At 37.4% G+C, this 12,149-nt stretch overlaps 1 protein-coding gene across 1 annotated transcript in view; it reads right to left on the bottom strand.

Moving 5' to 3' along the window:
- The window catches only part of pemt (phosphatidylethanolamine N-methyltransferase), a 58,432-nt gene that overhangs the window by 26,070 nt on the left and 20,213 nt on the right, over positions 1 to 12,149 (bottom strand). The window contains exon 4 of the mRNA XM_028476842.1: positions 357 to 502. Coding sequence (XP_028332643.1) covers positions 357 to 502 — 146 coding nt within the window. The remainder of the gene's footprint in view (positions 1 to 356; positions 503 to 12,149) is intronic.

Raw genomic sequence — 12,149 nt, 5'->3', positions numbered from 1 at the left:
GAAATGACTTAAAAAAACAGAGTTGGGATGATGTGCACAAAGACAATGTACATTTTGACTCAAGAGTTTGTTGACCCCAGAGCACACACACACACACACACTCTTCTCCCTACTGGTTATTACTGATGAAAATTGTATCAACACTGTACAATCTGAGTTAAAGAGCGTTTAAAAAAACAAGCAGCCTTGAAAGTGAGGGGGTTTCCTGTCAGTATGAAGTGATTCTAAAATCCAAGTGTTTAAATGATCAGCTGTTCTCTGCCCACACTACCTCAGAATCGTCATGCAAATATTGGTAATCTCTCTAACGGCGCCGTTTCCACTGAAAGCAAAACGTGACACTTATCAACACTTACCAAGGAAGGTTCCGGTGAAGCCCAGCGCAAGAAAACTGGTGACCACCAGTATTGTGCCAAATACCATGAGAGCTACGCCGACGTAGAACACATCTGCCCTTTGCATTACCTCCCACCTCGGGTGCAATTTCATTGCCACCGTCATACTGGAAATAAAAAAGAAAAGAAATAATAAACGTATGATTAAAATTAGGACTCAATGTACTAAGATTGTTGTAATCACATCTTTAATTATCAAACACAACTTAGGTTTATTGGTTACTTTAAGACAAGACAAGACACTGTAATGGAAAGTTTAAGTGAAAATTGGTTGACAGTATCATTTACAGTATGTCAGTGGTAGAATCCCAGGCTAAGGCAACCTTGGTAGGTTCATCATCACTACGACCTCAATTCTTTCATAACTATTTTGTTGTTGTTGTTGTTGTTGTTGTGACAAAGACCATGAAAAAAAATTTAAAAAAAACAACAAAAAAAAAAACACAATATATGTACTTAAAAGTATGGAATCACATTCCCGCCAGTAAAAAAAAAAAAAAAAAAGAAAAAAAAAAACTATGAAAAGTAAAATAATGATAAAAAAAAAATCTTAAGTCATAATTAGGAAATACTAAGTCATAATTATGACTCAATTTTTTAAAAATTATTATTACTTTACTTTTCCTAGTTTTTTTGTTTTGTTTTTACTGGCAGGAATGGGCTTCCAAATAAAAGGCATGGATAATTCCAGAATGATTTCAAATATCTGAAAATAAGAAGTTTAATTGTCAGGTGAATGTGGCCTAAAGGAAGTGTTCAGATGTATTTCTGACTAGAAATAAGACGAATATGCGTCTGAGGTGTTTGAACCATCAGGCATTAGAAAAGATTTCCAGGAAGGCAGAACAATCAGTGAGCAAACGCTAAATGTTCAAATTACCACATTCATCGGGAACAATTTGAAGTGCTTCAACTCATTATCGCAAAAAAAATGATGTTGAAGAACAGCAAATCAGTGCTGGTCTCAACTGGTCTTGAAGGAAAGTCAAGTGTTCGGCAAGTCTGAGACCGGGTTTATTGTTCTCTAAATATGACTAAATAACATTATTTCCTGAAATGTGAAGTTCCCTTTTGTTAGACCAGTGTTTCTCAAATAGCAACAAAGACACACTGAATGAAAGAAAAATACACAAGATCGCTACAAAACACACAAAAATCACAGAGAAACATTGAAAAACTTCATAAATAACCAAGCGACACCAAACACACACACACACACACACGCACACACGCACACACACACACACACACACACACACACACACACACACACACACACACACACACACACACACACACACACACACACACACACACACACACACACACACACACACACACACACACACACACACACTGGGAGAGAATAAGTTAAATAATACCAACAACACACGACGACAACAGAAACACAAAAAAATAAGAGAAAAATATACTGAATAATACAAACAATAACAAAATACACAAAATGAGACCAAAAAAACACAAAATGGTGAGATAACCACTGTGTTTGACTGGATGTGCTAAGAAAAGACTGCCGTACGTGGTACTCCAAAACCAATTTGTTTTTTTCAAGATTCACCGTGGTTTTGTAATCCAAATGTTACAGAACAATGCTCAGTTTATTGTGACAGTGACTGTATAACACAGACCTATACAATAAGTGGAGTTGGCCAAATCTCCCCAGGTGTGCAGTGATAATAATAGTTTTTCCCCTAGTTACATATATACAATAAATGTGTTTACCTCACCTTTAATAACAGTGTTGAATAGGATAACATAATAAAAGTAATCAGAGCACAACGAAGTTTAATGTCTAAATGTATAGTAGTTTTGAATGAGTTCAAAACAATGTTTGGGTTTAAAAATAAAAAAAATAAAATGTAGGTTACAAGGTCTAAACAATCAGTGTCATGGTGCTTTTTTTCTTTGGAGGGGGTGTAATGTAACCTGTGGTTGCACGTCAGACACAAAGGAATGAAGCCCTGGGGTTTCTGTTAAGTAAGGCTGTCTGAAAGGACGCACTGCTGGGAGATAAAATAGAAAAATAGAGCAGGTTTTGGGGACAGAGGTGTGGGCCGAAGGTGAATTTAAGCTTAAATTTAGTCCAAATTTAGCCGCAGAATTACCTATTGTCAAAGGTAGACCTACAAAGAACTAGAATGAACTTATTTTAAAAAAAAAAGGGAAATTATCCCCATTTCACTTTCCACTCATTCACATTTTCTAATGATTTGATACAACAGTAAGTTTCCCATTGATATAAACAGACTGACAAAACCATAAAAATCTTCATGAATCTATAAATTGAGAGTTCAAACTCAAATAGAAGAAAATATGGACTTTTTGGTTCAGCTTTGAGCCATTGCCATGCCTCATGCTGACGCGGGGGGATGGATTATTAATATCTCTGTTCAACTGTCACTCATCATCTTCTTCCCACACATGTTGACGACAATGAAGGCTGTAACTTAATGGGAATCACTTAAAACAGCGACAGCAACTGCTTTCGTAGTTTGATAAACGTCTTCACAGCATCAAACCACAATATAATAAATAGTACAACATATGGTTGTTACGTTTTGATCACCAAACAATCAGGATTGGTTCTGTCAAACATGCACAAACATTCCATTTCATTACGCATTTTCTGATGACTACGCATGATAAATAACTGTATGAGAGAATACAATAATGTAATACACACAACATGGTGGTAGTTATTGTAGCGTTGATTGATCAGTGGTTATTCCCCACTTTGAACAAAAGAGGGGCTATCAAGCCCCAACTCCGCCCAAGGCCCCCAAATAATCGTGACAAATAACACATTTTCAAATGTAGAAAACTGGAAGAGAACAAGTAACATCATGTTTCATAATAAATCAAAAATCAAAAACTAGATTAAACTAAATACCTGCGTAAAAAAAATATAAAATAAAATAAAAATGGAGGTAATAGCAAAGCATTCAAATAGTTTGCAATATGTGCCAAAAAGCTTAAGAAAACTAAAAAGGAAATTCAGGACATATATGAAATGCACTAAAAGCAACATTGTGTTTAATAATGCAAGTGACATCTTTCATAAATAAATCCAAACTGAAAAACTAAATGAATCTAATCACCTGCATAAAAAAAAAAAAAAAAAAATGCAGGTAATAGCAAAACATTCAAATTGTTTGCAATCTGTGCCTAAACGCTTAAGAAAAGTAAAAAGGAAATTCAGTACATACAGTATATGAAATGTACTAAAAGCAACATCGTGTTTAATAATACAAGTGACATGTTTCATAAATAAATCCAAACTGAAAAACTAAATGAAACTAATTACCTGCATTAAAAAAAAAAACAAATGTAAAAACGCAGTTGTCAAAAATACAGGAAATAAAGAAACATTGTTTGCAATCTGTGCCAATAATCTTAAGAAAACCAAACTTTATTCCAATTACAATTTTTTTTTTACTTCAGAAAGTCAATTACAATGATGTTTTAAATTACAAAAGTTTAATTAAAATTAATCACAATTACTGAGCCCGAAATAAATAACCTAATAAAAGTCAACCTTCCTCTCGTGTTAGCTTGCTGTTAGCATCTCTCATGATAACAGGTCCTCCTAAATAATATCGCGATATATCGCCGAATCGATTTTTTTCAACACCGCTATTAGTTATATTTATGTCCCAATAAACAACTTCAAACTGCGGTTTCATATCAGGAGAAAATGTTTTTTTGACTTTGGATGTACTATAGTTAAATTGGCTGCAAAAAAGAGAATAGGAAAATCTAATTATTATTTACATACGCCAGTTTTAAGTGTCTCTGATTATCTGTTAGGAGTATTTTCAGTACGGTAATATATTATTATTAAATAACAAATCTATTCCTAACAATGTTTTTGATTCATAAATCTTAAGAGTAAACATAGACGCAGGGAACTGCTTTTTCCCCGTATCCATCCTGAGGTTTAATTAGTCCTCTGCTAATAAAAAGAGCTGCAATCAGAAGTTAATGAAAGGCTATTGAAATTCCGATTCATAAAGCACTCAAAGCTGATCAAAATGCACACTGAGATATTTTGGTATTCTGTTATTTAATTTAGCTGTAAATGGAAAAGTGATTGCTGAGTTGAGATAGGATGCAGAAAGTTTCATACTTTTGATTAATGGGAGGGAGCAGTTGATTTGATAGCAGAAATACGTGCTTTTGTTTTCAATAAAAAAAACTAAGAAACACTGTTTGATATCCGTTTTGGAACTTTGTGGACAGATGCACACAGGAATTTCAATTCAGTATTCTTTAGAGCAGTAGGTTCTCAACCTTTTCAGCCCGTGACCCCCAAAATAAAGCTGCCACAGACCAGGGACCCCCATTGTACCTGAAGGTGGTTGAGCACAGACATGAACATTAAAGAACAGTTATGTGGAGATAGGGCCATCTATAAGAGCTTTTTGGGGCCCATCCATAAAGTCAGCAAAATGATGGTCCATTGTTCTATGAATCTGTGATAACCACATTTATTTATTTATTGATCTGAATAATATCCACTGTTATCTGGGAAGTTTATCGTCATTTGTGCCATAGTATATAGTCATCCTTGTTTTGATGATAAATAACAAAATGGGTTAAAAGTGACCAAAAATGGTGGAAAAGGTATTGAAATGGGATTTTAAAAACCACAGAAATTGGTAAAAAGTTGCAAATTAGACTGGCCAGAAAAAGTAGTTAAAAATGGTTCAAAGTGTCAATATTGGCTTCAAAGTGGCAGAAATGAGGGGAGGAGGGAGATTGGGTTAATGTAATTCAAAATGTAGGAACAATTAGTTTAAACTGGCAAATAATAGGCATGAAAAATTGTGAAGAGGTTAAATTGGCAAAAAATAAGCATGAATATGGTGAAAAGAGGTTAAAAAGTGACAAAACATGGCAAGAAAAAGTGATGGAAATAGGCTAAAATATTACAAGTTTGGTGTAGTGGTTCTGGGTTCAAGCCCTGGGGTGGACACCTGGGTCCTTTCGGTGTGGAGTTTGCATGTTCTCCCCGTGCTGCGTGGGTTTCCTCCGGGTACTCCGGCTTTCTCCCACAATCCAAAAACATGACTGTAAGGTTGACTGGACTCTCTAAATTGCCCCTAGGAGTGAATGAGAGTGAGTGGTTGTCTGTGTTGCCCTGTGATGGACTGGCGCCCTGTCCAGGGTGTACCCCCCGCCCAGTGCCCCATGAGAGCCAGAGATTGGCACCGGCAGACCCCCGCGACCCTGTACAGGGGGTCTGAAAATGAATGAATGAATGAAAGTTTGGTGTAGTTGCAGAAAAAGAATAAAAATGAGCAAAAATGGGCTCAAATTGTTCAGAAAATATTCTTAGTTTTTTCAAGGCATCTGGTGACGCCCTCCCAGTGTGTCATGACCCCAAGGTTGAGAACCCCGGCTTCAGAGAGCTCCAAAAAAAACCTCAAGGCCAATGTAAAAGCTCTGTTTCGTAACCCTGATTATGTGAATCAATGACACAAACACTCAACATCTCAATTAACCAGGGCATTTTTTCCTACCCACAATACCGTGTAATCTACGTCACATTTGCTTCACTTCCTTTGTTTTGGTCTTTTTGTCTGAGCTGTGGAGAATTTGTGTCCTGACTGCAAATTAATCACTTGAGAGTTTGTTTTCAACCGCTGCTTTGATCAAGTTTGGGTCCAGTTAGGGGTCCACCCCGGGCCAAAAGGACAAGCTAAAGAGGGTTGGTGTGAATGTGCTTTATACGCCTTTGAGCTTGTTACAGAAACAAATAATTTGCTTGGATTTTTAGTCCAACTATCCATGGAAACAGAAAGAGAGAATGTGTTTGATGCAGGAAACTGAATGAGGTCAGAGGAGAATGTCTAGACTAGTTTAGAATAACCCAAGTAAATTATTTTTACACTATGATACGTCAATCACTCAACGGATAAAACCTTGCTTGTTTTACCACTCACTGTTTCACCATGAACACTGGTTCCCCTGAAACAGAGTGGCAAATCAAGCAAAGTCACAAATAATATTTTGGTAAAACTTTACTTGAAGTTTTATATATATGGCTGACATTACGCTGTTATTATGTATTGTTTGCTAAATTCTGACACCTTTAGAGCTATGTTGGCATTTTTTGGGAGGAATCTAGTGGGGTTAGGTAGGGTTAGGGTAACGAACAAGACTTAAAGACAGCCTTCATGACACCTTATTTATGCTGATGACAGGTGTCATGTCATAATAATGACAGTGTAATGTCAGTCTTTATGTATAAAACTTTAAGTCAAGTGTTACCAAATCATTTATTAAATGTCTTGACTAGGGTTGGGCACCAGGCTCCTAACATCCGGTTCCGGAACCGCTACGAAAATGTTTGAATTTCGATTCGTTTTTTCGGTTCCTAAATGCCTGCACTAGTTTGTTACCACGGTTTGTATTACTCCGCCCTGCTTGGTCTGTTTGTTTACGTGGGGTTTGTATAAAGGTGTGTTCAAACCGAACGCGACTGTAGCGACTTCAGTCACTTGAATATAGTGGCGCTTTTTGGTCACTCCATCACTTCATCGCTCCAGTGACGACTAGAAAACAGACTCAGTGTGTGTGTGTGTCTGTGGATCTCTGGCGTATCATAGACACAATTTTGCCCCGGTAAATTGAGGAAGTGTAGTACAGTCCTCCGCTGCAGCCGTCTTGCTGTAGCGGGAGGGAGGGGCTGCTGCCTCGACTCTACAGACAGTGACGGCCAGGGAGTTGTTGCTTGAAGTCGCTTTAAAAAGTTAAAATTTTTCAACTTTTAGCAACTAGGTCGCACAGGACCTAGTTGCCAGAATAAAAATAATCTTCCCCAACAAGAACTGTTGATTGATCTGTCACATGACTGCTCCAGGGTTTGAGTTTGTTTTACTTTGTTTCACATTTAGCTGGGCTGCAGCTCTTTGTTTTTAGACTGCTGCCAACTTGTCTGTAATGTTATTTCAGCAGGTTTCAGTGTTACAGTTACAGTTGGGAACCTTTGTAATTGAATAGCCTAGTTACAGTACAGCAACCAAATTAACAGTTACAACTTAGTGAATTAATAAAAATGGCTTTTTCAAATGAAAAAATTCTCCTGTGAAATCTGTGACCTGTTGACCTGCCCAACTCAAAGAATCGGAATCGAGAATAGTTTAGAATAGGAATCGAAATTGAGAATCTAAATCAGAATCGTTAAAATCCAAACGATGCCCAACCCTAGTCTTGACTAAGGTCGAGGCTCGTAAGCATGAGATTTCACCAGATTTCCCCTGGATGCAAAACAACTGTGTAACGTCTCTGCTAAGTAACTCCTCCGTAATCCGCTGTCCGTCAATCCCCACCACCTCCTTCTGTGACGCGCAACTATTGTGGCGAGGACTGATGAGAGCTAGCTAATTCACGCGTAATCGCTAAATATTGCCAATTGTAGTCAAAACAAAGAGAACCACAAAGCCATACAAACCGTTCATTAGCCACACTTACATATTTCAGAATAAAAGTTCAATCCTCTTTAAACTGACCTGACAAATTAAATAATTCCTCAATCTTGTAAACACTTAATTACGCTTTAAGGTCATTCCGGTCGTTCGCGACATCTCGCGATTGGAGCCGAGACTATTAATTTCATAAGTGTTTCCATTCCCAACTCCCAGATCTAAAGCGGAATTAAATAAAGCCAAATAAACTTGTTGTCCATGTAGACCTCAATTCCGAATTACTATTTCCATGCAAAGCAAAGCAGAACACTTTAATTCTGAATAATTTAATTCTGAACCATTAATTCCGTATAAAAAAAACATCAAGAACCCATGAACACTGGTTCAGTCTGAAACCAGGTCACAAATAATAATTGTAACAAATGTCTTGACTGAGGTCATTACTTTAAGGCATGAGCAAGAATTAACATGGGGAAACAATAACTGGCAGTACCATTATAAAACCTAACCTACTATAATCACAATACACCCCAGACACACACATTTATAACACTTACCAAAGTGTTGAATACCCTTCTCATCAGTGCACGACAAATTGAAATAATACAATCATGCTTTCCTTTGTTAATAGTTTCTTATAGCATTGGCAGCACACACTTTGACAGTTAATTGTGGTAGGAAACAGTGCTTTGAAAATCATTTAGCACCAATGAGTTAATTAGGAGTAGCCACTGATTGAGACGTCAGTCAAGAAATAATATGCTGTGAAAAGAATAATGGCTTACGGTGGCTTACAGCAGCAGAATATCAAAAAGGTCTTTTTAAAAACATTTGCTGAATCACTGTCATCCTTTTCTTTTCCCGTTTGGGTTTTAATAATGAACACACAATCATTATTTTCTCCCACTTAATTCTTTTTTCCTTATCATTTCCTTCACGTCACCACATATTGTATAGATTAGAGGAAGCTGAAATTATGCCTGTGGTGCTAAAGCTATTTTTAGACTTAAGTGAACCCAGATTTTTGCAGTTAATGTTAGAGAGTTTAGGGGACACATTTTTGGTTTTGATTAGGCCTTTTATCTGTTTCTAGTAAACGTTGTAGACACTGCCTTGATTTGCAAACCTCCAGGTATTTGTTGATTGGAAAACTTAACCGCATGCACCTTCACTCTACTGTATTCTTAAAGACTGCGTAAAGCAAATTCAGACATTTTCTCCTAAACACATTAAATAGGTCATAAATGTATTCCTTGAAACATGTAAAAAGCCATTCAACCATTTAGAGTGCAATTGTGGAGCTAAGCTTCACAAACTGTTTCAAATTTAATGGGCGGGTCAGAAATCGTAGCCACGTGGCGCCATCATTAGCATAAACCCAACCCTGCTGCTGAAGCACACCAAACGCCCACAGCCTCCAGCAGGCGCAATTCAGCCCCTAGCCAAAAACAAACCATATATTTGGACCCGAGGGAATAAAACATGTCCGCTGATTCCACATTTAGATTGTATGTTTCACCTCTAGCAGGCGCAATTCCGACTCTACCCGGGAGGGATGCACATATTCGGACTCGGGCTTCGCAGACCTTTCCGCTGACACCTTTGTTTGGCCCGATCCAAGCATTTTTGGAAAACCAATGGGAGAAGCAGTATCAACGTTGGAGCCGCTTTCACACTGCTCTCTCCCATAGGCACACTACACGGAGGCGGCTCTAACTGACACGCCCCCAGCGTCTAAGAGCAGAAAGAGGTGCTTTTTTTTCCATTATTTTGAGAGCTAATTTTAAATTTTTTCATCTTTCAAATAAGGCTCAGTGGTCAATGACACATTTCTGCAGTGTGACAAACTCAAAACACAAATTTATTTCTGCTTTACTCAGACTTTAAACTTTTTGACATTTGTTTTGTTTACCCAACGAAACGGAAGCTCCGTTGACAATAAATTGAGCAAAGTGTTGGTTGAGGCAGGCCGCGGATGTCAAGCCAGCCACATTTTCAATCAACCAACAGCAGAGATTGGCTCCCTATTGGCCACAGCATACAGGACAAACTACTCGAACTCCTCAGCAAGCATCTCACAACCCACCTACACCCCAACTCCCCCAGGTCAGTATGTATCCAAATAACTGGCCGTCATTATATTGTCATTAACATCTGCTCCGCTCTGTTTCAGGGGGTTTCTGCTAACTGCTCTCCTTGCTTTAGCCTTTAGCTAGGGCTCATGGAGGGTCAGGGAGGTGTGCTCACCCGGCCTCCGGCTTTCCACGTATGCACGCAGAAAGCTCAAGGAGGTCCCGGAATAGACCCATACCACCAAATATAAGATTACATGCATATCAATGTTAAGTGCTTGAAGGCGCTATATCAAATCTAATGCATTATTATTGTGAATAAATCCATTATTTTGACTAAAGCAGTCCTGACTGAACTGCTGTTAAATAAGAAAATAACAAATCCCAAAAGTCCAGTGTACAGTACTTCTTGACCTAAAGGTTAAATCAATAACTTCAACATAACATACAATGCTTATGTTCTTCTTTTACTTACCTAAACTGTATTAAAATGAATGCAGTAAAGTATGCATTACATGAAAAATGTTTTGAGGAGACATTTGTTTGGTTTTTAACCACATTTTCTATCAGCAACCTTCATCAGTTCAATCATTTTTTTTTCTAAAGCATAAAATATGACACAAATATTTAATCAAATTTTAATTCACATCAGTGTATTTGTCCCATGTCACGGCAAATTTGCAGTTGACCTCATTTGGAGACATGATTTATTGCTCTGGTTGAATGATGGGGTCCAGGCGAGGCATTGATGATTTTATAAAAAAGATTTATTAGAAAATAAAATAAAAAGGAGTAAAAAAGAAGCTTCCATCCTGAAAGAATGAAAGGCAAAAGGCTTGTGGCAGAGCAAAAAGGCAAGACCCACTCTAACTAACAGTTTCACAGCTTGAGCTTTTATACAGATAACAGATAAAGTTCCACCCTGAGGTGAGGAGAAGGGGGGAGTCAGATGCCCAACAGTGGAAACATTTGAGGATGATGAAGACGTGTATATTATGAGGAAGATTGGGCGCCACTCTTATCTATCCTTGATAGTGTGTGCGTTCGTGTATATCTGCATGTGAGTTTGAGTTTTGGCCTTCAGCAGAGACTCTGTGTTTCACTGAGTACAATACGATCTGTACTGTTTAATCAAACATGATTCAGCTGTTCAAAAGTGCAAAGAGTAATGGAGTCATCATGTATTAAAACATGACAAATTGTACACATGAACATACATTTGACGATATGATGATGAATATAAAAATTGCCATAACACCAAAAACCGGCGATTTAAAAGGGTAGAGAACCAGTAATAGCATGGCACATTACATTATTTAACACATACCTATAGTTAAAACGTCAAAAGTGCATTGTTAAAGTGAATGTATTTAGAGCGCATTTAGCTTGGAATTGTAATTATGGTGAACAATCATTCTTACAAAACAGGACATCAACATTTGCAAAAACACCTCAAAAGTAGCCATTAGCCAATAATTAGCATTCTAGCAGCATGTGGTAAAAAGCTTAATACCAAGAACATAAAAACACCCAGAAACCACAACACTGCTGTGAATAAAGCCCAATGCATTTTGTTTGTTAGAAATGAAAAGACAATATTGAAAGTTGGAACAACTTTAAAAACAACGTATTTTTAGCTTTTACTTTTTTTTTCTTCTTTCATTTTAATTCCCTTAAGGTGGATTTATTTTTATTTTTTTTTTGCATGACGCATTTTTAAACCTGCCTCTATGCTACAGTGGGGAAGCATTACATACTGTACACCTACAACAGTTTTACTAAATAATGAATTAGATTGTAGCGACTTCAGAGTAAAACAATTAGAATCTGAAGCTATTTTTCACTTCATTCACATCATCTGTTCCTTATAATCGTATAAATACACTTTTTCAGAGGTGTGAATAAAGAAAGGCAAGAGAAAATATCAGCTCGATACAGTCTTGTTTCCTCGCTCCTGCAGAAAAAAAATAAAGGATTTTTCTTTGGCAAGCTGCACGTATGTAGTGTGAGGGTGCAATGCCACTGGTTTGATTCACAGTGGGAGGTGTGGGAAAGACGACTTTGAAGAGGAACTGGCATGGGCACGTTTACAAATGTGGGCACATATTAGTGATGGTCCAAAAAAACAGCACAAAAAAGGACACAGAGTGGATGAAAGGAAATGAAAAGAAAAGGAAATGTGACAAAGACAATCCTTCAGGAAACAAACCCATAAACAGAATCAAGAAATA

This window comes from Gouania willdenowi, chromosome 19 (genome assembly GCF_900634775.1).
Source record: "Gouania willdenowi chromosome 19, fGouWil2.1, whole genome shotgun sequence".
NCBI classification, from domain to species: Eukaryota; Metazoa; Chordata; class Actinopteri; order Blenniiformes; family Gobiesocidae; genus Gouania; species Gouania willdenowi.
The sequence above is the reverse complement of the archived record's forward strand: the minus strand, read 5'-3'. Positions and strand labels throughout refer to the sequence as shown.